The sequence below is a fragment of the Gekko japonicus genome, unplaced genomic scaffold (genome assembly GCF_001447785.1).
Source record: "Gekko japonicus isolate JY-2015 unplaced genomic scaffold, Gekko_japonicus_V1.1 scaffold476, whole genome shotgun sequence".
In the NCBI taxonomy this organism is placed as follows: Eukaryota; Metazoa; Chordata; class Lepidosauria; order Squamata; family Gekkonidae; genus Gekko; species Gekko japonicus.
Window position 1 is genome coordinate 54,582 of NW_015175984.1, and position 26,637 is coordinate 81,218.

Below are 26,637 nucleotides of genomic sequence, written 5' to 3' on the forward strand. Positions count from 1 at the left end.
CTGTCCTCAACCAGGGCCAGGGCTTTTTTGGACCTGGCCCCTGCCTGGTGGAACTCTCTGCCAGAGAACATCTGCACCGCGTGGGAGTTACTGCCTTCCCGCAGGGCATGCAAGGCAGAGATGTTCCCCCAGGCATTTGGTTGGGGACAGCGACAGGACAGCATGAAATCTGGCACTCTCACACACCCCTCCCCCCTCCATAAACCCTCCCCCCAGGAGGCCTGTGAAGCTGAAATCTTTCTTTCGCCATCTTGGATTGTGTACTGTTTTACTTGCTGATACGTTTTAGGTATTTTTACCTAAAGGGGGGTGGAGGGTGGGAATAAACATCCTTCCTGGAGTCAGATTACCTCAGATATATATTGTCATCCCCATATTAATGGAATTGTACAGCAATGAATTAATGGACTGAGTGTAGCCTCATACCCCTCCTGCCTCTTAAAGCGAGAAATTAACTCCTCCCCCCCAGGAGGCCTGTGGAAGCTGAAATCTTTCTTCCGCCATCTTGGATTGCATACTGTTTTACTTGCTGTTATGTTTTAGGTATTTTTAATAGTTGGTTTTAAGTTATACTATTTATTGTATTTGTTTCTGTTGTAAGTTGCCCTGAGCCCTGCTTGCAGGGAAGGGCGGCCTAATAAATCATCTAATTTAATAATAAAATAAATAATAATAATTGTTAAGCAAGGAGTTGAGAGAGGAGACAGAGAACTTTCTCTCCCTCTTCCCCAAATACTAGAACTTGGAGGCATCCAATGAAGGTGTTATGTAGTAGATTTAGGATGGAAAAAAGGAAATATTTCTTTATACGAGTGATTAAAATGTGGAATTCACTGTCATGGTGACTAAAGGGAACCTCCATGTTTAGAGGGAGTCAGCCCCTGAATCCCAGTGCCAGGAGGCAACATCAGGGGAAGGCCTTGGCCTCTCTGCCCTGTTGTTGGTCCTCCAGAGGAACTGGTTGGCCACTGTGTGAGACAGGGTGCTGGACTAGATGGACCACAGGCCTCACCCAGCAGGGCTCTTCTTATGTTCAGAGAGACTTACAGGTGGATTTGGGGGCAGGCTGATCAGCGGTCTCTTTTGGGCCCTGGCAATTCATGATGGCTTTCCAGTTCTGTGCTCGTTCTGCTGGGAAGAGGACCTTGGGAAAGGGAGGGTCTGATGTCACCTCCATGTGACTACAAGTACCTTCTACAGATTCACCGGGCCATCACGGGACACTTTGCCACTGAAGAAACATAAGGTGTGTGAAACCCTTATCTCTTCAGCAGCATGGTTTTCCTTCATTTGCATTTGCACCAGAAGACATGATTGTTGGAGGGAGAAGCGAACTTGTTTTTATCTGTTTGTGTAAAAGAGGGTCAAAACAAAGGTCCTAATCCTTCTGATCTTTCTCGTCCCAGACAGTAAAAGTGACCTTGGACATCCATTTGAACGGCTCGGCTGGGGACATCTTGGTTTTCCTGACTGGTGAGAGTTTCCTCCTTTTATCCCAACACTGATACAGTCCTGTGTGGAAGAATTCCTTTCACTGGCAAAGGCAATACGAGGAATTGCTCCTGGGAGGCCAGCCGGCTTCTTAGTCTGTGCCCAAATGAATTCTTTGTGTTTTCTCTGTTGATCAGCATTTTGCACTCTGGAGAATGTTGTGAAGCTGCTCACTTGGGGGGGGGGAGGGAAGAGCAGGCAGAGCTGCTGTGTTCCTGTGCAGTACTGGAGAGCTGGCATGATGTTGCATTTGCATTTTTAAGATATAGACCAGGGATGGCCAAACTTGCTTAACATAAGAGCCACATAGAACAAATGTCAGATGTTTGAGAGCCGCAAGACATGAGTAAATATTACGCACACATTTTTATTGGAAAATATGAAAATTTGCTTTTTTATTAACATTAAATGAGTCTGCCAAAAACAAAAACAAAAGAGGTAAAAACAGATATTGATAACGATATTTATTTGTCCAATGATATTTCCTTGCTTGCGAATGATATTTATTCCTCTAAGAGAGAGAGAAAGAGAGAGAGGTGGAAAGAAAGAATGAAAGAGGTGGAAAGAGAGAGAGAAACAAAGAAAGCAAATAGATGAGGAGGAAGGAAGGGAGAAAAAGAGAAAGGTGGAAAGAAAGCAAATAAATGGGGAGGGAGGGAGAGGTGGAAAGAAAGCAACGTTAACTTTTAATGTGTTCTCCAACACAACCCCACGCCACCATGTCAGCCAGCGTGGCTTGGAGAAGGGATTTAAAGAGACAAATGCCTTCTCCAAGCCAGCTGGTGGGGCTTTGAGAATGCATTTAAGGTTAAAGTTGCTTTTTTTTCTCTGGTCCCCCCCCCAAAGCCTACTTAGGGAGGGGAACACTGGCTGGGGAAGGGAAGACCGATCAGGGAGGCATGCCTCCCCTTCGCTTCCCCAGCTGCCCTGCCGGGAACTGCACAATATGTATGAAAGAGCCACATGTGGCTCCCAAGCCACAATTTGGCCACCCCTGATATAGACATTAACAACAAAGAAGACATTAGAGTGCACTTTTGGTAAAAATGCTGAAATTTGAAACATAAAACAAAGAGTAATGATCAATAAAAGATTAAGCTGGGTAGCTCTGTTGGTCTGTCTGTAACAGAAAAGAGCAAGAGTCCCGTAGCACCTGAAAGACTCACAACATTTGTGGCAGGGCAGGAGCTTTCTGAAGTGAGCAGTGACTTACAAAGGTTCATACTTTCTACAAATGTTGTTAGTCTTTAAGGTGCTACTGATCAGTAAAAGGACCTCATAATAATCCTGGGTGTTTATACTTAGCTTTCAATGTTCAGATCACTTGACGTACATTATCTTATAACTGACAACAGCTCCGGTAGAACAAAGTTTGAGTCCAGTGGCACAACAACAGCTCCATGAAACAAAGTTAGAGTCCAGTGGGGCACCTTTAAGACCAACAAAGTCTTATTCAAAGTGTGAGCTTTCGTGTGCATGCACACTTTGTCAGACAATGAAATGGAATTACAGACCATAGTAGTATATATAGAGGGTGGCTTGTTAAATTAGCATGCAAAATAGCTTTTTTTTAACAGATAAAATGAATGGCAATCTTAGTTACTGGTTATCATCTGTTTGGGTTCAACTGGGGGGGGGCAAGCAACAGAGGTAATAAATATGTCAGAACTGGAGATTGATGTACCCTAAATCATGAGAATCCACTCATTAGCCCCATAAGGAAGCTACCTACAAACAATGCTGGTACTCTCATCAGAAAGTTATGGACCTTCCTCCTATGCAATGCTCCCTCTAAGCTGTGGAGTCTTGTGAGCAAAAATTCTCCTTTGTGAGCTACTGACATTAAAGTTGTAAGCAAGTAATTCGTCTGCTGCATAAATTAGTTTGTTCTGGAGCCATCCTTCCCAAGCAAAGGCAAAAATGTGTGAGCTGGAGGCTAAAAAACTGTGAGCTAACTCACACTAACTCAGCTTATTTATTTATTTATACTTATTTATTGTTTGTTTTTATACCCCACCTTGCCTGACAAGCAGGCTCAAGGCAGCTAACAAGATTAAATAACATAACAAAAAATTAAAACAATTAATAAATACAATATCAGTTAAAACAAATAAACAACAACAATTACAGAACCAACTATGGCGGTAATCCAATCAAATCCCGAGATAGGGGTAGTAACCAGCAGGGACTCTAGCCAGGAGATGGTCTAAGTTCGGCCAGAAGATGTTCCAGAGCACACCCCTCAGTGGCGACCCCTAATCGAACGCCTGGCGAAAGAGCTCCGTTTTACAGGCCCTGCGGAACTGCTTAGAGGGAACACTGCTCCTATGTGCAGCCTTATACCACTGTTCCATCCAATCTGATTCTGTCTACTGGCATTGGATCTCTGGAGTCTCAGTTTTTTTCAGCACCTGCTGCTGGAGATCCTTTTAACTGGAGATGGCCAGGGATGGAACCTGGGACTGTTGTGATAAAGGGCCCTGTTATAAAGCTGCGTTGTACTGAGTCAGATCTTCAGGCCGTCAAATTCTACATTGTCTGCTCTCCAGGGTCTCGGGCAATGTAAGATATTTCTAATGTCTGCTACCTGTTAGACCTTCAAAAACTACAAAGGACAACCGAGTGAGAGAGATATTGAGAACCAAAAACACTAAACTCCGAAAGTGGGCTGCACCTAAAAAGCTCCCCACTACTAGAAAAAGAATCATATATGGTAAGAGTATAAATGTTCCACCAATGAAAATTCACAAATAGTAACTCAATCAATCAATCAGTTCTTTTATTTGGCCAACGAGCAGTACAAGTCAAGAATAAAAGCTTTACAATAATGTCATTGGAAAGTAAAATTGGTCCGATCTATTGGCAACAATTTGTTAAAATCTCTGCAAATTCTATAGGCTACTGAAAAAAAATTGGCATAACTAATGGTAACCTGTTGATTAGAACCCATTAATACTTTATTTAAAATATAAACATCCGAACATCCAGAAACACAAATAGTAAGTCTATTGAAAATAGCACAACACTCCAGACTAATACAAGAAACTGAGCAAATAGACTCACAGCGTTTACAAATACACAGTTGTCAAGTGAACAAATAGGATGTGGTCAAGCAAAATCCAACAGTACAATAGCTGAGGCATCCTATACAACCGAGAACTAGAACATACAGAAATTACAAAATATTGTGTACAATATAACAGCAAATAACAGCGATACAAGGTCCCTTGTTTCCATAAGAATTCGAGAGTTAATCTATGTTGAATAACAATGTAAAGAAACACTCTTAAAGCCTCCTGTGGTGGTAATCTCCCGGTCTCCTCTCTGGGATAGTAAGCTTACAATGTCATCAAAGAGGAACATACTGGTATACTCCACAATAAATCTGGCACAGCCTGCTGACAAATCAAAAGTGGGATGTTGTCCACTTTTGAATTGTCAGCAGGCAATGCCAGATGTTCTCCTTCAGCAGGCAAAGCGGGTGCTCTACTATTGAGGGACAGCGACGGTATCGGTATCCCTTGTTCCCCTGGCAGGTCCCTCTTTTGGTGAGAGTTGGGAGGTGGGCAATGAGGACTGACACCACCCAGGTTCTGAAGACGATCTGGGGTTGACTCCTGACTCTGCCAGTGACAGGGTTTGGCGTGTTGTCCAGTGACAGAGCTTAGCTGGTTGGTGGAAGTCCTCTGAGGTTTCTGTGAAGCCAGTCCCATTGCTCTGGCGGCCCCAAAAGCCTGATTCTGCAAGCAGCACAAGTATGGTGTTGGGCGTGCAGCTCCGCTTTGCGGGAATCTGAGCTTTTGCTTTTAACAACCCACATTCCTAGCTCTTATGACTGTAAAGATGAGCTTGAAAAATAGTGGTTTCTCTTCAGATCGCAAAAGTAGTGGGTTTTTAAAAACTTTATTTATACCCTGCAGTTCTTCCCAACGGGGACCCAAAGCAGCTTACACCGTTCCCTCACAACAATAGTCCTGTAAGGTATGTTAGCCTGAGGTGTGTGAGTGGCCCAAGATTACCCAGCAGGCTTCCATGGCAGAGTGGGGATTTGACCCTGGAGTCTCTTAGATCCTAGACCGGCACTCGGTCCATTGTGCCATGATCTCAGTGTGTGAGAAATGCCAGCTAAAATCTCAAGGGGGCCGAGTAAAAATTCCAGTAGTCTTTTTTGGGGGTGGGGGAAGAGCTTTTTTGCCCCACGTAGCTTCTTACTCCTCCTTGTGACCTGCAGAATGGTTTACAATAGCAAAATTACACAAAGCAGGAGATAGCACTTAGATTTGCTGAAGTGGCCTAATGTATACAGGTCGCAGAATTTGAATTGCTGAAGCACAGGGATCTAGTTTGCTTATTTTTTAAAAATGTAGACCCTGGTCTAGGGATGGGCACGAACTGGGAGCAGTTTGTTTCGGTTTGTGGTGTGCCGAGTTCAGGAGCCATAAACTGTCGTGAACTTTTAAGAGTGAAACGAACCAGTTCAGCATGTGAGGTTTGTGATGCATGCTCCCCCGGCATGCTAGAGGGACCAAACTCACGGGATCTCCGGCTGACTCTCCTCTACTTGCCCTTAAAGTGTGGTGAGCCTTAGATTTACAGCATCTGAGTTATGGCCCCCCTGTCCGCCATTGTTTCCAATGGAGGAAAAAAAGCAAGGGTAATAGAAGCCCAGCAGAACAGAATCAAAGTACCAGAGAATCTCTGCAGTATAAACTGAAGGTGGGGGGCATGTTTGCATGCCCAGCAGAACCAGTGCCACTGTGGCAGTGCAAACCCAAAAGGTCTAAGGTCAAACCAGAGAATCTCTGCAGTATAAACTGAAAGGGGGAGGTGCATTTTTTCAAATCCAGAAGAACCAGTGGGATGTATTAGCAGAACCCAGTGCCATTGTGGCAATGCCAGCTCAATAGGACTGATGTCTAGCACAGAATCACACTCCAAGCAAGGGGTTTTTTTTGCAAGCCCAGCAGAACCAGTGCAATTACAGAGTGCCCAGCAGAACCCAGTGTCAATGTGGCAATGCCAGCTCAACAGAACTGATGTCAAGCACAGAATCACAATCCAAACTGGGGGGGGAACAGACGTTGGAAGCCCAGTAGAATCAATGCAATGTACTAGTGCCCAGCAGAACCCAGTGCCAGTGTGGCAATGCCAGCTTAATCACAATCCAAGCCGGGAGGGCATTTTTGCAAGCCCAGCAGTATGAATGCAATCACAGAGTACCCAGCAGAACCCACTGCCACTGGAAATGCAAGCTTAAAAGGACTGATCTCAAAGCACAGAGTCACAAATCCTATCAAGTGGGGTGGGATTCTGCAAGCTCTGTGCAAGAAAATAGGAAGTGAACACAAAGGAACACAGGCAAGGGGGGGAACCCTCTTGAAACTGACATGACTAGTTTGAAACTGACAACAGTGTTTCCAAGGCTAGAGAATTCTTCCCCACACACCTCTTTGAAGTTTGGTAAACATTTTGTTTGAATGGAGAGAGTCTGTCTGGAAATGTATACATTCATGAACCAGCCCGAACCTCTATGAACTGCTTGAAAGTTCATGGAAAGTTCATTGTGGTTGACCTGCCACAAACTTCAGTTCTCGAACCACGAACTGGCCAAAATTGGTGCCTATCCCTACCTAGATCTAGTTTGATCTTGGAGTCAGCTCTTGTGGTTTCATTTCAGGTCAGTCTGAGATTGAGAGGGCTTGTGAGCTTTTGTTCCAGAAGGCCGAAACCATCGACTACCGTTTCGATGTGAAAGACACCTCAGTCGAAGGCCTCCTCCTGCTGCCGTTGTATGGTTCGATGCCAACAGGTGGGTCTGCTTTTTATTTATAAATCTACTTTCTTCATTTGTGCTCTGCCTTTCTCCCCACTGAAGAGCCAAAGCAACCTACATCGTTCTCTTTGCCTCCATGTTATCCTCACAACAGCCCTGTGAGATTGGCTAGACTGAGTGTGTGTGACTGGCCCAGGGCCACCCAGCGAGTTTCCATGGCAGAGTGGGCATTTGAGCCTGGGCCCCCCAGATCCTAGTATGGCATTCTAACCATTACACCACACTGGCTGTCCTTTTCTGTGTTTGTCAGCGGGTCCCTCCTACCTACCATACTTTCCTGCCGCAAGAACAGTGAGGGTGGAGTTATAGGCAGTGGTTTTTCTTGTGCAGGTGAAAGATGATGGTCTAGACAAAGAGGAGGCTTAAGCCCTCACTCACCCACTGAATCTGGAAGGACCCCAGGGAGCCACTGTTTTCCCAAGGGGAAAGTATTTCCTTTTGTCCGTCCTGAACCTACTGCCCATCAGCATCATTGAATGCCCTCGAGTTCCTCTTTGTCAACTCTCTCCACCCCAGGCATAATTTTATAAACCTCTGTCATGCCCCCTCCCCCCCAGTTGTCTCTCTTCTAAACTGAAAAGTCCCAGACTCTTCAGCCTTTCATCCTGAAATGTCAGCTTTGATTTGGGGAAGGTTTCTAGTTCTCATGATGGTTAAAGAATAAGAGTGTGTGAGCAGCATCTAGGGGGCGATCTTGGAAGCTGGAGGGAGGTGTGTGAGCAGACAGATGGTGACAGTGAGAGCCAGTTTGGTGTAGTGGTTAGGAGCGCAGACTCTAATCCGGGAGACTCTCCCACATGCAGCTGCTGGCGTGACCTTGGGTTAGTCACAGTTCTTTCAGAGCTGTTCTCTCAAGAGCAGTTCTCGAAGAGCTCTCTCAGCCCCACCTACCTCACAGGGTGTCTGTTGTGGGGAGGGGAAGAGAAGGAGATTGTAAGCCACTCTGAAACTCCAAGTGAAGGGCAGGGTATAAATTGAATCTCCTCCTCCTCCTCTTCTTCTTCTCTCTTGGTCATGCTAAATTTCTAATGTCTGTTGTGCCACCTCTGCAGCCCCCCCCCCCAAGTAATAAAAGAATGCAGTGTGCTGAAAGCTGCAGGTAGAAGCCCAGAAATGGGTGTTAAGAAATTGTCTCAGGTCTTCTCCTCATACCTTTTATGGAGGCATCCAACGCCTTAAGGCCTTGGGAAGTATTTTTGTATCAATCCCTTTTGTCATTTAAAATCCCAGACTGATTTGCCTGCTTCGTCAGCAACGCTTAGTCTGTTTAAAAAGATGCATTTAGGATCGGCTTCCAGCTTGGCATGTAAACTCTTGCAGAAGAAACACTTCCTGAAAGAATGTGATGCCAGCTCTTTGGGCACGTGTGTGTCTTAGGACTCAAAAACCACCCCCCTTTTCTTTGTTTGGAGAACAAACCACAGGTCTGGCTCAAGAAATAGGTGGGAAGGAGGAGGCTGTAATAACGCACCCGTGCCCTGCAAGGATTTTTCTTGTTCCTTCAGCATGATGAGTCCCTTGGGGGCTGGGGGGGCTGTCCCTTTTTTTGTGCGTTACTGCACGTCCCTGTGTGGTATTACTTATGTCATGACCAGTGTTCCCTCTAAGCTGAGTTAGTGTGAGCTAGCTCACCATTTTTTAGCCTCTGTCGCACACATTTTTGTCTCAGCTCAGGAAGGAGGGCTCCAGGGCAGATTAATTGATGCAGCAGCCAAATGGCTCGCTCACAACTTTAATGCCAGGAGCTCACAAAGTGGAATTTTGGCTCACAAGACTCCAGAGCTTAGAGGGAGCATTGGTCATGACCCCCAGAGGGGGTCTCCACCTTCCGCTGCCACCACCAGCATTCCCTCTAAGCTGAGTTAGTGTGAGCTAGCTCACAGTTTTTTGGCCTCCAGCTCACACATTTTTGACTTAGCTCAGGAAGGATGGCTCCAGAGCAAACTAATTTATGCAGTAGCCAAATCACTCGCTCACAATTTTAATGCCAGTAGCTCACAAAGTAGAACTTCTGCTCACAAGACACCACGGCTTAGAGGGAACATTGGCCACCACCCTGGACTCCCAGTCCCTTGAGAAGGCCCAGGGTACCCTCCCAAGCGCATCCAAAATGACCCCTTTTTAAGCCGAGAACTATGGGCGTGATGACCAGGCAGAGAACAATTCAACAAAATGGTTTCTTAGCACAGTACTGGGGCAAGGAACACAAGATGAGGTGCTTTAAAAGATCTAACAGTGTTCAAAAGGCAAAATAAACACAATCCTAATGCGGCCACCTAGTTCGCTTTAGTTACTACTTCCAGGCCCACAGCCTGCCAGGCGACGCTACCTGTACTCACTCTCAGCCAAGTGAGGGATCTTTTTCTCTCGCCAGACCAGCCTGCCCCCTCTGTGAGACCAGACCGCGGACGAGAAACAAAAGAACACCCCGTCTTCCACAGTTAGCACCTTAAGTCAGAATATCCTCACACAACTCTGGGAATTGATTGGCTATAATCCTCTCTAAGCATTATGGGGATTGTAGGCTGTCTACTTTCTACTGCCGACAGGTCTCTCCTGGGACCAGGCCTCACTAGGCCTTGCTCCCAGTCCTGCACAGATCATGACAACTTATTTTTATTTTATGTGTTTATTTTAAAACATTCTTATGCCACCACCCAGCTTAGGGCCCCCAAGGTGTCAAATGATCAAAACAGTAGAACAAACTTTAAAAATACATGATATAAAAACAAAACAACAGTTAATTAAGCAGAAAGGAGGGACAGTGAGGGATCACTAGATGAAACACTGATGTCTTTATCTGCTGGCGGAAGACCATGATAGAGGGGGACACTGATGGAGGTAAGTCCATCAGTGGCTATTAGCCAGAAGGTATAGAGGGAACACTCTGTCTGGGGCAGTGATGCTCTGCATTCCTGGGGATTGGGGGGCAACAGTGGGAGAGGCTTCTAGTGTCCTGGCCCCGCTGGTGGACCTCCTGATGGCACCTGGTGTTTTTGGCCACTGTGTGACACAGAGTGTTGGACCGGATGGCCCATTGGCCTGATCCAACATGGCTTCTCTTATGTTCTTATGACAGACAGCATAGTGTCTCATGGGTAGTCCTGCCTTTATGCAATGTTCAGTTTCGGCCAGCTTTAACTTGGCTGTTCCTCTACCCCCTCCCCTCCCTTCCTGGATTTTCTCTTTTTTTAGATCAGCAGAGGAGTATATTTCTCCCTTCTCCCCCAGGTATCAGGAAATGCGTGGTGTCCACAAATATCGCAGCGACGTCTCTGACCATTGATGGAACCAGGTGGGCCATTCTGCCTATTTCGATCAGGAGATGTAGCTGAGAGTTAATGGCGTTGGGTTCTGTGCTACGATCTTTCAGATCAGGATTTTCTTCTCAGGATTTATATCTTGCCTTCTGCTTCATACAAAAGCTGGCTTAGCAAAATGGTAATATTGGTGTAAAATCAAATACAGTAGTTCACCCACCCATCATGAAATACGCTAGACATAGAATTTTCAAAACATCCCCGCTCTAAGGTCAGAAAAATGAATTCAGTACTGCGAGAGACCGCAACGGTCAAAGCCCTGCAACAGGAAGCTTGGTCAAACTTCAGTTTCTCTCCCCACCCCCTCCAGGTCATTGCCATTTCTTGCAATGGCTTGTAGAAACTGTAAAAAAGCAAAGGCCATTGCAAAGGGTATGTTCTACCACCAAGAAGGATGTAGATCGTACAGTAGTTAATTTTTACAGTGGCATTGTGCTGTCTGAGTCTGGCAAGTGGCCCTAGAGAAGGGAAGGTAGCTTCAGAGGGTTCGCCATCTTGGTCTGCAATACAACAGCTAGGTTTGAGACCAGGAGCACCTTAGAGACCAATACGATTTTGGAGAGTATGAGCTCTCCTCTCCCCTCCCCTCCCCTCCCCTCCCCTCCAGAGCTCCTCTGATCAATAGGTCTTGAGCAGTGACTAGGTAAAGGTAAAGGTTCCCTTGCTTGAAAGCCAGTCGAGTCCAACTCTAGGGTTGCGGTGCTCATCTCTGTTTCAAAGCCGAAGAGCCAGCGCTGTCCGAAGACGTTTCCGTGGTCATGTGGCCGGCATGACTAAACACCAAGGCGCACGGAACGCTGTTACCTTCCCACCGAAGTGGTACCTATTTATCTACTTGCAGTTTCTTGCTTTCGAACTGCTAGGTTGGCAGGAGAGCAGGGACTAGAAGAGTGCTAAATTATGGTAGACAGGAATTTAGCAACCAATAAGGTTGTATTTGGATCACTGTCTAGCATCAAATAGGGAATAATGTCCCTTTGAAAATTATTAAATGATAAATGCGATAAAACAGGTAAAGTCCAGTGATTCCTAAAAACAGTAAAAAAAAAAAAAAGGAGCATTCCAAAATTTTATGAGATAAGAACATAAGAGAAGCCAATGTTGGATCAGGCCAGTGACCCATCCAGTCCAACACTCTGTCACACAGTGGCCAAAAATACCAGGTGCCATCAGGAGGTCCATCCGTGGGGCCAGGACACTGTTGCCCCCCCCCCCAAAGCACCAAGAATACAGAGCATCACTCACCCCAGACTGAGAGTTCCTATCTAGGCCTTGTGGCTCATTGCCACGGATGGTCCTCTGCTCCATATGCTTATCCAATTCCCTCTTGAAGCTGTCCATGCTTGTAGCTGCTACCACCTCCTGTGACAGTGAATTCCATGTGTTAATCACTCTTTGAGTAAAGTATCAATTTTATTTTGGCCACAAGGGCGAAGGCGATCTGCATATGGAATATTATATTACAGGACCTCCCACGCCGTACCTCAGAAGTGTTAGCATTAAGAGGAGCGAGAGCCAATGCCCTAGCATAATGAGGGACCGTTAGGCATCTCGTATAGAGAGCCAAAGGTCAAAAAAATCTTGTTTGTCTCTAAGGTGTTACTGGACTCAAATCTAGAGAGGGGAACAACGCCCTTCATGCCTTTGATCACTAGGTGGTCTCCCACCTGGGCAGCATGTATAGCTGGGCCTTGATGAGCTTCAGCAGTAGACCCATCAGTCACCTTCGAAGTATGTCCTGGGCCTTCTTGACTCCTCTTCATGCCAGCTGTGTTTGGGAACCCAGTGTTGGTCTTGGGAATTTAGGAACGCCCTGATATTTAACACCCAAATCACACTTGTATTTCCCTCCTGAAGGTACGTGGTTGACAGTGGGTTTGTGAAGCAGGTCAACCATAACCCCAGAGTGGGCCTGGATACACTGGAGGTGGTTCCCATTTCCAAGTAAGTTTCAAGAAACGGGTCACCGTTCTTTGGTTGGGGAAGAAACCGAATGCCATATTGGTGGTTGGGGGGGGGGGATTCAACATTTGAGGATAGATTTATTTATTATGCTTATTATGCAAGCAGGAGACAAATTTAGAATGAGAAACAATTTGCAAATTAGAATGAGGAACAGTTTTAAAACTCTATATAAATGTATTGTGAAGCGCATGAAGGTACTATGAGATAAGGCTGACCGAGAACTTGTTCTGATTATAAATGTATAAAGAAACAAAATATCCTTTTTCAGATATCTAATAGATTTCCCCTTAAACTTTGTTACATTAGAAGTTATAAATAGTAAGTAGAATGATGAAATATGCAAGATACAATATGCAGTAATGATGAAATAATTCTTATTTTTGATATATTTTGCAATGTGTAGTAATTTTTGAGACACCTGACTTTCTTGTAATAGAATCCTTCCCCCCCCTTTTGCATCCCTTTTATTATTACCTTGTTTTCTAAAATAAAAAAAATATATGTTTTTAAAAAACAGAGAAGAAAGACGCTGAGTGTGGGCATCAGGGCGCATGCTTATGTGCCATCCACCAAGCTCACGGGAAATGTTTCATTTGGGGCGGGAGGACAAAGAGAGATCCAGACCACATCTTTGAGACTGAAATTTCACACAGGAATTGCCTTGCTGGACTGGGTCAAGGTTCCACCCAGCCCCCAGTATCCTGTTTCCAACAGATGGAGCTGGGAGCTCACACTTCATTATGAGTCAACGGCGATGTGGGGGCAGGAACCTGGAGCCCTGAGGAAGTTAGATGGGGATTCATCTTGTGCACCCCTGTGCAGCTCTAGAAAGGAGGGGGCTGCAAGGGGGGAGACCAGCCCAAGGAGCTTTCCTGCATCGGTAGAGCAAAGCAGGTCACGTCATGATTCCGGACTCCTTAAAAAGGTTCAGGTCAGGCTCTCTCAGTGCAGTGAACCACTGCTTGCTGCTTTACTCGTGAGGAAGATGCTCCAGCTCAGCTGGCAGTGACCAGCTGAAGCATCGTACACCCATGCAAGAGAATCAGAGGGCCAGGACCAGAAGACGCAGAATGAACCATGCTTCAGATGGGCAAGTGAAAGGTCACTGTGAGGGAGGGGGCCACAAGAGTCCTGCGGCGGCCCAGCGGGGGGTGGGGTGGGACTGCAGTGGGCCGAGCTGTTCACATCCTGTGAACCATCACTGTTTATTCACCAGTTCAAGGCCCATCAAGTTTGACAGGCAGGGAAAACAAGGGAGAATTCTACTCCTCTCCCCCCCCCTCTCTGATTTCTCCATGCCTGCCCTGCTCCCCCATTCCTCCATCCACCAGGCAAAGAAATGCATTAGATGGGGGTGGGATTTTCAAGAACCGAGCAAGGCCCTGTGTGAAGAACCCTTGCCCTGTATTTTGGCTTTAGCCTGCCGCCTCTAATGTTATTGCCCTGACCAGAGCAATTTCCAGAGACCTACAGGGTATGAATTTACCTTCTCCCAGGGTCCTTCCTATCAGCGCACTGAGAGATTAATGGCAGGAGGCTCGTCAGAGACTCCGTATTGCCTTTCTGATAGTGAAAAGGATTGGTGACTACTCCGATTAAAACAAACAGGTTTATTACAAATGAACACTTAAAAGCATACAAGTTAGGGAGAAAACTACAGTGAGCGAGACACAAAGAAACAAACAGAAAGCTATTCTAACTAAACTAATACTGATCCCTTGGGGCGGTGCCCAAAGCAGCTGTGCAGACAAACTGGGCTGGGGCTGAGCGTCAAAGTTCTTTCCTCTGGCTGACACAGTCCTGGAACATGGTCTCCAGGCGTCTGACGTTCACCAGCCTCCAACAATCAAGAGCGTTCCAGCAAAGTTCCCTGGCTCAGTCCGACCTTGAGCTAGTTTCAGGTTTACAGTTCCTTTGTTGTGGTTTGTCTTGCCTCCTGATTTATGGTAGGCGAGTTATCACTTCATTGCGACGTGAGTGAGGCAAGCACATGGCTACTCAGATCTGCTCCTGTCATAGATCTGATGATGGTGTTAGATTCTGACAGTTCCCAGCTGCAAGCAGTTTCCCTGGCCGGTAATTGGTATTAGGTGCAAGGGCTAAACGTGCTAATCTCGTTATTATTAGCATTGGCTGCTTTGGCAGAGTATTGAGAGGCTGCCCCCTCTCTCATGCCCTATCAGAAAAGACTGGGAGGGTGTTTTAGATTGGGGGTGGGTGGGGGAAGTAACTTGCCCCGAATATAAATGGATCAAGGCAAAGCAAAGGGCGAACAGATCAGGCAGGATTCTGGGGGAGCTAGGTTGTACAAAACGCAGTGGCAGAAGGATCAAGCAGACTTTGCCTTGAACCTTTGCCCTTTGCATGAAGTCCAGGAACTGGCAGCTCCTGGACTTCATCTTGAACCTGCTCAGTCCTTGTGCTGCTGCCTTTTGCACGAAGCGGCTCTCCCAGAATCCCGCCTGGTCCATTCTCCCTTTGCTTTCCTTTTTGCAGAGGCTGCTGGGAGACTGGGGCCAGAGCAGAGGAGGTCCTGCGGACTCAGGTGAGCCTGTATTCAGAGGCCAAAGTGGTGCCACCTGGAGCAATTCCTTTCCAGCCTATTTGCCAACCGTCCACCGGGTCAAGTTTGTCACAGTTTTCAGTACATAAAATACGTGTTACAGTTTAATGGCCTCTGCTTACAGCTTTTTGGAATGGAAGTTATACATTTAAATGAGGGATCTATCTCCCCTCCCGGCGGTCTTTCAGGAGCGAAGCATTACAACGAGCAGGCCGAGCTGGCAGAACAGCATCTGGGAAATGCTACCGGGTGTACAGCAAGGAATTCTGGGATGAGTGTATGCCTGACCACATGGTCCCGGAGATTAGACGAACCAGCTTGACATCGGTGATCCTCACCTTGAAGTGCCTCGCTATCCACGACGTCATAAGGTAGCCTGTCTTTTGGGTGGGCTGAAGAGGGAACAGGGGATCTTAAGTGACACCCAAATATCGGAAGCAGGAGAAGCCACTGGTGTCTGGGGGAAACAATAAAAGCATAAGAGCCCTGCTGGATCAGAGTAATAGTCTGTTTCACATCCTGTTTCACATCGTGACCAATCAGTTCTTCTAGACAGCCAACAATAGGGCAAAGAGGCTGAGGCCTTCCCCTGATGTTGAGATGATATATTCGGAAGGGTGTTTATGGTTTTCTAGCTGTAAACTGCTCCTCAGCGGAGAGGAGGGGTCTGACTGCTAACCATCCAGGTCAAGGTTTAGAATTCTTAACTGGACTCAAAGGACAGGATGGCTTAGTTATAGTTGGAAGAACGATAGAACAGTCAGTGCGTGGGAGCGGCTCTGAGGTAAAGAGGGATCCTTTACTCTAAATAAAACAGTTGGTAGATGATTATAGAGACTATCTATGTATCTATCTTTTATATAAGATATAAATACCGTTGTAAATTGTAGTTTATGTTCTGTAAGATAAACTGAAAATAATAAAATATATGTTGGAGGAAAACACAGATTCCTCTCACACTCCGCACTCTTCACCCATTCCACTCTCTTCCCACGCAACAACTGCACTCTCTCTCTCCACAAACCAGTCAGCTCCACTCCCTTGGGTACAGCTACCATCCAATCAGAACATACTTCAGTCACCCATCCAGCCCCCCCTTCTTATTCTAGAGGCCTACATTTTAACCCACAGCAACATACATATAAAACCCCACATTAAGTCACAGAAATAAAACAGACCGAAACAAGATATTTACATAGCAAAACACCACACTTGAGAACTCACCCAAGAGCTAACACATGTCTCTTTCCCCAAAGCATCCCAACTCTAGTTTTAGGGGAGTTTAAGGGTCTGTGATTTGTACCCCGCCCTCCCTGCCAGGCAGGCTCAGGGCGGCTAACATCATAAAAACACAATACAATAAATATAAAATATCTATTTTATTTATTTATTTAATTTATTATTTACATTTCTATCCCGCCCTCACCGGAGGCTCGGGGCGGCTTACAAGGCATATTGCCAGATAATACAATAGAACAATAGAAAACATTAAAATATTAAAATACATCACAGTAATGAACAAATTTTGGTGCTCCTCTCTTAAAAACAAGATGGCCGTCCCCTAAAACGTCCCATTCTCACCCAAGGTGCCCGCATCATGGTGACCATGTACAGAAATCTAAAACAATTCATTAAAACTAACGTACATCACATAAAGTGCTAGTGACTAACTTATAGTGTTAAAGATGGTAACTTATGGTATTAAAGATGCTATTCCCCTTACCCACCCCCAGGATGTCACGGACAGATAACCTCTGGGTTAACACCGGGCAGAATTCCTGCAGTGGGGTCATTTGCAAGCTCAGTGAAGGGATGCTATTTTCTCTCTGTAGATTTCCATATTTGGACCGCCCAGAAGAGAGGCGCATCCTAGAAGCCTTGAAGCAGCTTTACCAGTGCGGCGCCATTGACAGGTAAATTTAAAAAACCCGCCATCCTACAAACACTGTAGGTTTTGCACGTGTCCTCCCTGGGTCCGCCCCAAGGACTTTCAGTCAGACATCAGCTGCAGGCACCCCACTGGGAACTCAGATCCAAAGCAGGGGCTGATTTGGGTTCCCTGTGCTGTTTTCTCAACTTGAAATGGCCTGGATAGGTGCTGTTTGCTCCACTGGGGCTACACGTGTGCAGATGGGGGTCCACAAGGTTTCTCCAGTGGGACAAATACCTTCCCCAGGGCTGTTTTGGGTTGGGAAAATGGTGCAGGGGGAAGGCTGAAGACTGTTCTTTGCCGTACCACAGTCCCGATCCAAATCGGGCCCCACATGTTAGGGAATGGAGTTCTTAGAATCATAGAGTTGGAAGGGACCTCCTGGGTCATCTAGTCCAACCCCCTGCACAATGTAGGAAATTCACAAGTACCTCCCCACAAATACCCGCAGTGACCGCTTGGGGGGAAGCTCGCAGCTGACCTCTGACAGAACAGAGAATACAGACACATCTCATGAAAAAAATTAATATATTGGTGGTGGTTTCTGGACTGAAGGACCTTTCCCACCCAGGTATGCAGTACTGGCTACTCAACTGTATGCAGTGGTCCACTGTCAGACTCATTGCAATGACCTCACTCTTCAAAGATAGATTCAGGTGGGCAGCCGTGTTGGTCTGAAGCAGCAAAACAATGTCTGAGTCCAGTGGCACCTTTGAGACCAACAAAGTTTTATTCAAGGTATAAGCTTCCTGTGCACACACACTTCCTCAGATACAATGAAATGGAAATTACCAGTCCATACATATAGGCACAGGGTGAGCAGTAAATTAGCATACAGCATAATGAAGATGTTTAACAGATCCAAGGACCAAACAGGAATAACAAGCTTGGTTTATATCAGGGGTGGCCAAACGTGCTTAATGTAAGAGCCACATAGAATAAATGTCAGATGCTTGAGAGCCACAAGACATGAACAAATATAACACACATGTTTTTATTGAAAAATATGCAAATTTGCTTTTTATTAACATTAAACGAAACTGACAAAAATAAAAACGAAAGGGGGTAAAAACAGATATTGATAATGATATATATTTATTCAATTATATTTGTAGGCTGGGGGGAGGGGGGGGCCTTTGAGAATGCATTTAAAATTAAAGTTGCTCTCTTTCTCTGCTCCCCCTTCCTCAAGGCTACCCAGGGAGGAAAACACTGGCTGGGGAAGGGAAGACCGATCGGGGAGGCATGCCTCCCCTTCACGTCCCCAGCCATCCTGCCGGGAGCCGCACACTATGTGTTGAAAGAGCCGCATGTGGCTCCCAAGCTGCATTTTAGCTGCCCCTGGTTTATATGGTCACCATTTGTTTGGGTTTAATTCAGGGGGGAAACATAGGCCGAGTTCAGACTGACAGTTTGAAGCAGAAGGGAGTCGTGGCAAAAAAGACCCGGAACAAACTGTTCCGGGTGTTCCCAGTCACACGGCACCAACTGATGCGGGAGCATACTGGGGAGGAGGCGCAAGGGAGCGTTCACACCGTTGGCCCGCCCCTGGCGGAGGCACGGCTGTAAGGCGCGGCTTTCTTTTTGGTAATCTGGAGATATGCGCTTAGGTGCATAAGCGCACAAGAAAAGCATGCGGCTTTTGTCGTTCACACTTCGTTGGTGCGGGGTGGACGCGGGATAAATGTGCTTCCCAGGGTTTGCTACCACTTTCACCAGGTAACTTTTAAACTCGGGAGTGAAGCGTTACAAGATGGGTTGAGTACGGCTGGGGAACGCCGGACAGGTGTGCCTGTGTGAACGGCCCCTTTAATCTGGTTGTGGAACGTTTCTGAAACATGCCTCTATTGGGGCAAACTGCCAGTCTGACCTCGGCCATAGTGAAGGAAATAAATGTGTCAGAATTGGAGACTGATGGGCAGGTGCCTCCTTAATTGTGGGATGCTGAACGTAATTAACTGAGATCCTGTCCTTACGCTCCATCCAGCTCCTCTCGAGCGTGCAAAGTGGAGCCAGAAGTGAGCAGAACTTTGGATTGTCCCAATGTCATCTCAGTGAGGGCCTGTAGCTTGGAGCCTGCAGTTGTGGAGGTTTGCTGCTAGGGCTAAAGGTTCAGCTACCAGAGGGCACCCAAATTAGCCACCAACGGGAAAATATATTAGACAGGTTTTTCCCTCCTTTCTCAGGAGAGGCCACGTGACCAAACTGGGCGAGTTCATGGTGCAGTTTCCCCTCCCTCCGACCTTGACGTGTGCGGTCATAAAGTCCATTTCTCTTGACGGCGAAGACCTTCTGCTCCCGATTGCAGCCATGTTGTCGGTAGAAAACGTCTTCATCCGACCAGGTAATGGAGACAGGTGTGGAGCCACACTTAGCAGCGGGTTGCTACAGCCCCCTCTTCCCCGGCCGTTTGATTTCCTGCTTTTCTTTGGCTTCCGAGAGTTCTGCAGGTGTCGCCCCTCGAACTGTGCACTCGTGTTTCTAAAAATGAAAGTGGTCGTTCTTTTTCCTCCACCAGAAACTCTACTCTGCACCAAGTATCAAATGCAGAGAATAATTGTTTGTTTTAAGGTGAAGATTCATAGGTCATTTGTACATGCTTCCCTGAAAGGTGAGCATCGCTGTTCATTCCCATTTGAGAGATTACAAAGCAGAGGCTGAAACGTGCAATAAGGAGAATTCCAAGCTGTGGCTTGGGGTGTGTGCGTGTTGCAGCATCACGTTTGGGGACTTGGAGTCACAGCGACAGCCTAAAGGAGTGTTTTTTCTTGCAATTTCACAAACTTTTCCTACCTGCTCACTGAGAGGTGATTCTTACTAGTGATAAGAACATAAGAAGAGCCCCGCTGAATCAGACCAATAGTCCATCCAGTCCAGCATCCTGTTTCCCATAGTGGCCAACCAGTTCCTCTGGATGGCCAACAACAGGGCATAGAGGCAGAGGACTTCATAAGAACATAAAAAGAGCCCTGCTGGATCAGACCAATAGTCCATCTGGGCCAGCATCCTCTCTCACACAGTGGCCAACCAGTTCCTCTGGAGGGCCAACAACAGGGCACAGAGGCCGAGGACTTCATAAGAACATAAAAAGAGCCCTGCTGGATCAGACCAAGTGGTCCATCTAGTCCAGCATCCTGTCTCACACAGGGGCTAACCAGTTTCTCTGGAGAGCTAACAATGGGGTATAGAGGCTGAGGCCTTCCCCTGATGTTGCCTCCTGGCTCTGGGATTCAGAGGCTTAGGGTCTCTGAATGTGGAAGTTCCCCTCCATCACCACAGCTAGTAGCCACTGATAGACTTATCCTCCATGAATCTAGCTAATCCCCTTTCAAAGTTGTTTTGTTTCAAAGCCATCACAACATCCTCTGGCAGCGAATTCCACATTTAAATCACTGTCTGTGTAAAGTCGCGTTTCCGTTTGTTTGTCCTGGTAGGTGACCAAGTGAGGTGTTTGGAATGAATTAAAGCTCCACTTGTTCCGTTGTTACTAAGGGTCAAACCAGATAAGATACCAGAAGATCCATGATGGGTGTTCCCAGTGTTTTTCTTACAAATTCAGTTAGCAAACACATGGTGGGGGGCTGACTCTGATTGGAATAAGGGGAGGAGGGTGTTAAACCTTCCCTGGGCCACTTTCCTGACATGAAGTCTTTCCAGGGATCAAAATGGTCCCCCAGTGCACCTGACCATTGAGTATAACAGAAATCAAACAGTGGGAATTTGGATCATGGAACACACGTGCAAACATGAAGCTGCCTTATCCTGAATCAGACCCTTGGCCCATCAGGGTCAGAACTCAGACTGGCAGCAGCTCTCCAGGGTCTCAGACAGAGGTCTTTGCTGTCACCTCCTGCCTGGTCCTTTTAGCTGGAGATGCTGGGGATTGAACCGGGGACCTCCTGCAGGCCAAGCAGAAGTTTTCAAACAGAGGAGGTTTTCAAACAGAGGCTAGATGGCCATCTGACAGCAATGCTGATTCTGTGAATTTAGGCAGATCACGAGAAGGGAGGGCAGGAAGGGGTGGCCTCAAAGCTTAGTTCTCGTGGCCCTTTCTTACACGCCCAGGGAAATGCTGATCGCCACTTTGGGATCAGGAAGCAATTTTACTCCAGGCCAGTTTGGCCAGGGATCCTGGAGGGTTCCCCCCCTCTTCTGGGCATAGAGCAGGGGTCGCTTGGGGTGTGTGTGGGGGGAGGTATTTGTGCATTTCCTGCATTGTTCAGGGGGTTGGACTCGATGACCCTGGAGGTCCTTTCCAACTCTGTGATTCTATAAACAGATGCTCTACCACTGAGCCACAGCCCCTTCCTGACTCCCCATGTTTAATCTGGTTTGGCCCTAAGGGCCAAATTAATCCCCCCTCCCAACGCCACAATATGTTTTGCTTTTCAGGGGAAATGGCAGCTCCAGAGGGATCAGTTTAACTTGAGAGGGGGACTAGACCGCTGCGGCACCAAAGCCCTTATCTGGATTTGACCCGCTGGTGTCTACTTTGAGCCCTTTTTGAAGGGATGGGAGACCTGAAGTGAAGGGAGTCTTTTCCCATCCCGTGTACTTTGGCCCTCCATCTGAAGAGGGCTGTGGCGGATGAGACGTGGGGAGAAGCGTGTGGCTTGGTGGGCAAGCACAGACTTGGCACGCAGAAGGTCCCAGGCTCAGCTCCTGGGTGCCGTCCAGCAAGTGCAGAAAAAGACCCCCCCAAGCACCAAGAACACAGAGCATCACTTGCCCCAAACTGAGAATTCCTATGTGCACCTTATGACTAGTAGCCACTGATGGACCTCTGCTCCATATGTTTATCTAATTCCCTCTTGAAGCCATCCATGCTTGTAGCCGCCGCCACCTCCTGTGGCAGTGAATTCCATGTGTTAATCACTGTTTGGGTGAAGAAGGACTTCCTTTCATCCGTTCTAACCCGACTGCTCACCAATTTCATTGAGTGCCCACGAGTTCTTGTATGGTGAGAAAGGGAGAAAAGTACCTCTTTCTCTACCTGCTCTATCCCACGCATAATCTTATAAAGCGAGGCAGTCGCGCGGGCCCACCGTGTAAGGCAGCCTCCAATGCTGCTGCTTAGAAGAACGATTGTTGTCAGAAGGACCTTTGTCCTTTTCTCCCAGTGTTTTTTGGTGGTGCTCAGTTATCTCTGTCACACATTAACTGGATTTTTTGGCTTGTAAGCAAAAAGCAGGCCGCTCTGGCTTTGAGAGGGACCGAGTGACACTCTTAATCATTTATCGGTGTTTGGCTAACCCGAAAGTGAGCCAGGAATCTTCCTCTCGGAACTTCTTTTTTCCGATGACAGGTGTTTGGGGGGGCTGCACTGTGCAAGTGAATGGTGGCAGCAAGGCACTCTGCACATGCTCAGAGACTTCCCTTGTGGCTGTTACTTCATGTGAAAACAGGCTGCTTGGCTCCGTTTGGACTCAAAGCCCTTTTGACATGCTGAGTCTTTGTGGCCAGATCCGATGCGTGCTTTTTCAGAGGGATTCCGTTGTTAATGTTAATGTTGCTGGGTTTCTGCTCTTCGTCGTGATCCTGTCGTGGAAGGGGGGCGGGGAGAACTTGTAAAATGCTCTGTTGATACAAGGACGCCCCCTGAATTTGTGTTTCAGAGGGAAGCCTGTGAGCGGGTAGAGGGAAGTTGTGGCAAGAGGGAGTTTTGAGCTGAATCACTGGCAGTGCCATCCTAAACAGAGTTGTGCCCTTCTAGGCCCATTGGCTTCAAAGGCCTTATGAGGGTGTAACTCCGCTTAGGATTGGACTGCAAAAGGGTGTGTGACCGGGAAGTGAAAATAAACGACAAAGCACCAGAACATTTCTTATTTAGTTACTTCCTCTGTCTCTAATGTGGCTTATGTCGTTCTCCGTTCCTCCGTTTTATCCTCACAACAACCCTGCAAAGTAGGTTAGGCTGAGAGAGTGTGACTGATCTGGGATCACCCAGGAAGGCTTCCATGGCAGAGTGTGGATTCAAGCCTAGATCTCCCGACACTCTAACCGCAACACCACACTGACTCTCTCTTTGATTCTAGGAACAGAGGATTGCGCTGTCAGTGTGGTGAAGGCTGTTCTGTAGCCCTTCATTGAAAATCAGCCCCGAAACCTATTGGGCGTGCCCTTTCCTGGTTCACAGATGTACCGCACCATGCTTCTTCAAAGCACGAAGCAGTTGACAAAGAAAAAGGCCATAAAATAATGGCATCCTAATAAAACAACTAACCCCCCAACAAAACGAGAGTGCCCAAAGATATATCTCCCCATCAGTTACAGACTCCTAACTCCAGAATCACTTATTGTGCCTATAACAATACATCAGACCACCAATGCTCCCTCTAAGCTGTGGAGTCTCGTGACCCAAAATTCTACTTTGTGAGCTCCTGGCATTAAAGTTGTGAGCGAGCGATTTGGCCACTGCATAACTTAGTTTGCTCAGGAGCCATCCTTCCTGAGCTAAAACAAAAATGTGTGAGCCGGAGGCTAAAAAACTGTGAGCTAACTCACACTAACTCAGCTTAGAGGGAACACTGCAGACCACTGGTGGGCTTCTAAAAGCTTTCCTTAATTTCCCAAACCTCTCCAGAGAAGGTGATTGATTCACCTCTTCTGGGCAAACAATTCCCAAGACTGGGGCTGCCACAGAGAAGGCCATGGGTCACACTGAGGTCAAGCATACCTCCTGAAAGGAGTGGACCTCTGGCAGAAGATGTTGCGCCAACCTAAGCCAGCCGAGGGGATATCTTGTAGGGAGAAGCGCTCTTTCAGTGACACGCTGCCAGTTTGTGAAGGGTTTTGGTTGGAGCTTAAAACCCACCCTGTGAATTGTGCCTATAAATGGTCAGCATTGCCAGGTCTTTCTGAAATGGTGTTTTGTGTGTGCAGCATCCCCAAACAAGTGGCAGGCTGCTGCATTGTGCACAAGCAGAAGATGTGGCGTTATCTACAGGGCAGCCCCTCGTCAAGCACCCTGGTGTGGTTTTCCCTTTAGCTGGAGAAGAGTGCAGGGCGCCAAAGGCAGGTAGGAGGCCAGGCCCAACCCTGTTGTAAGCCAGGACCCTCTTGCTCCAGCCTGAGCAGGCCGCCAATCCCTTCCCCTGTGTTCGCCTGCAGCACCTACACTGTGCATCGGCCACCTGTGTCCAAAGGAGAAATAGGATCTGCCACCCTCTCCTCCTTGCGCCTTCCTGCCAGAGTCAGTGTTCACTGGTTCACAGGGGGTGGAAACGAGATCTGAGAACGTGGCACCGAAAAGAAATGTCTTTGTGTTTCCTCAGGGGATCCCCAGAGGCGAGAGGAAGCGGAGCGCCAGCACCAGGAGCTGTCTTTGCAAGCAGGAGGATGCGATGACTTTGCTACTCTCCTGCATATCTTTGAATGCTGCAAATCGAGGTACTGGGCTGGCAACTAAATGGGCAGGGTGTAAAATCTGCTGGATGAGAGTTTAATGCCTTAAGGCTCCAGGGGTTGTGAACTGGGGCTCTAGCCAGGAGATCCTGCCTCATAAGAAGAGCCCTGCTGGAACAGACCAGTGGTCCATCTGGTCCAGCATACTGTCTCACACAGTGGCCCACCAGTTCCTCTGGACATCCCTCAACAGGGCACGGAGGCCTTCCCCTGATGTTGCCTCCTGGCTTTGGGATTCAGAGGCTTAGTGCCTCTGAACATGGTGGTTCCCCTTAGCTACCATGGCTAGTAGCCACTGATAGACTTATCCTCCATGAATCTATCTAACCCTCTTTTAAAGCTGCTGCTTATTCCTTTGGCAGTGAATTCCACATTTTAATCTGTTTGTAAAGTAGTATTTCCTTTTGCCTATCCTGAACCTACTGCCCATCAGTTTCATTGGATGCCTTCCTTGGGTTTGACTTCTGGATGAGGGTTGGGGGCTACACTTTTGGGGCACTGCTGCAGCTATCGGGGTCAGGAGTCAATAGGCTTTCTTCTTGTCCTGTGAACCTGCTGACTGTGGCTTAGTTCCAGTACTGACATGTGGCATTAGCTGCCCTATGGCATCCATAAGCATAGATCACTTTATATGGGGGTCGTTGGACAAATTCTTTTGGGCCACTGCTGCAGCTATCGGGGGCAGGAGTCAATAGGCTTTCCTCTTGTCTTGTGAACCTGCTGACTGTGGCTTAGCTCCAGTACTGACATGTGGCGTTAGCTGCCCTATGGCATCCATAAGCATAGATCACTTTATATGGGGGTCGTTGGACAAATTCATGGAGTCATTTGTTGACAATCATTAGACATCCGAGCATAAGTGGAACCTCCACATTCAGAGGCCGTGTACCTGCAGATACCACTTGCAGTGTGGGAAAGGGCCCAAACCAGGGAGTAACATTGTCATCATGTCTCACTTGGCAACCTGGGACAGGGTCCTCTTCTGAGACCCATTTAGGGCTTTGACTGAAATTGTGCCTATATGATAAAGCCCAGGACATAGAATTGCAAACCAAGGCTCCCCAGGTAGCCATTAGGCAGTGGAGAAACCCATTACCAGTGTATTTAAAAGTGCCTGTCACTTTTCACCTGTGAAAACAGTGGGAGAAGAGCTGGGAGGGAAGTACTTTAAATAGCACGTGTGAACTTGGACTTGAGTTCTAGTTAGGAGAACCTGTATAAAGAGAAGAAGAAGAAGAGGAGATTGGATTTATACCCCGCCCTTCACTACCCAAAGGAGTCTCAGAGTGGCTTACAAACTCCTTTCCCTCCCCCTCCCCACAACAGACACCCTGTGAGGTAGGTGGGGCTGAGAGAGCTCTGACAGTAACTGCTCTTTTTCTAGAACTGTTCTTATAAGAACTATGGCTTGCCCAAGGTCATCCAGCCAGGTGCGAGTGGAGGAGTGGGGAATCAAACCCGGTTCTCCCAGATTAGAGTCCGCGCACTTAACCACTACACCAAACTGGCTCTCGGAGAGGACTTCTTACTCCCAATTATTTTATTTCAAAACTGCCATGAAACCCTTTCTAGTGTTACCTGGTGCACCATTCACAACAGCAGAGTCCAGGCTAGAAGCTTGTGCATCTGTCCCATGGGATTAAAAGTTAGCGCAGTCACTCTCATCTAAGGCCCAATTGTAGTTTCTGGCTCTCTGACATCAGGTGGTCTTCAGAGTCCAACCAAAGCGCTCGGTTCGCTGGAGGCCTCCAAAATGTGACGCAACTTACTCCAGACTCTCCCCTCCCATCTGGTTTCTGAAAACTGAGCACAGGCCTCTTCGCTTAACCAGTTACCGCATTCTGATATCAGGCCTTAAAAGAGACACAGATAGAGTAATGGCAAACACCTGCAGGCTGAAGCAGGTCCATTATTATTCGTGTTAACCCTTGGTGAAACTAGGGTGCCTTTGCCTCACACTGGCTTGAACCGATTTTTTAAAAAAGCTTGACACAATTGCTCTCGTGGTGCTCTTGATTTTCCTGTTCTTCCGGCTTTTCTGGAGCAGCGGCTCAAGGCTTTGCGGTTCCTGATGTAGCACCCTTTGATCTGTCTTTGAAAACCCGGCCTTCCTTCTGAACACACCTACTCC

At 47.3% G+C, this 26,637-nt stretch overlaps 1 protein-coding gene across 1 annotated transcript in view; it reads left to right on the forward strand.

Moving 5' to 3' along the window:
• Positions 1 to 26,637, forward strand: part of DHX40 (DEAH-box helicase 40) — a 51,529-nt gene that overhangs the window by 16,739 nt on the left and 8,153 nt on the right. The window contains exons 5-12 of the mRNA XM_015426278.1: positions 1,407 to 1,473; positions 7,169 to 7,300; positions 10,520 to 10,619; positions 12,502 to 12,588; positions 15,361 to 15,543; positions 17,005 to 17,085; positions 19,289 to 19,446; positions 24,377 to 24,491. Of these exons, the coding sequence (XP_015281764.1) occupies positions 1,407 to 1,473; positions 7,169 to 7,300; positions 10,520 to 10,619; positions 12,502 to 12,588; positions 15,361 to 15,543; positions 17,005 to 17,085; positions 19,289 to 19,446; positions 24,377 to 24,491 (923 nt within the window). The remainder of the gene's footprint in view (positions 1 to 1,406; positions 1,474 to 7,168; positions 7,301 to 10,519; positions 10,620 to 12,501; positions 12,589 to 15,360; positions 15,544 to 17,004; positions 17,086 to 19,288; positions 19,447 to 24,376; positions 24,492 to 26,637) is intronic.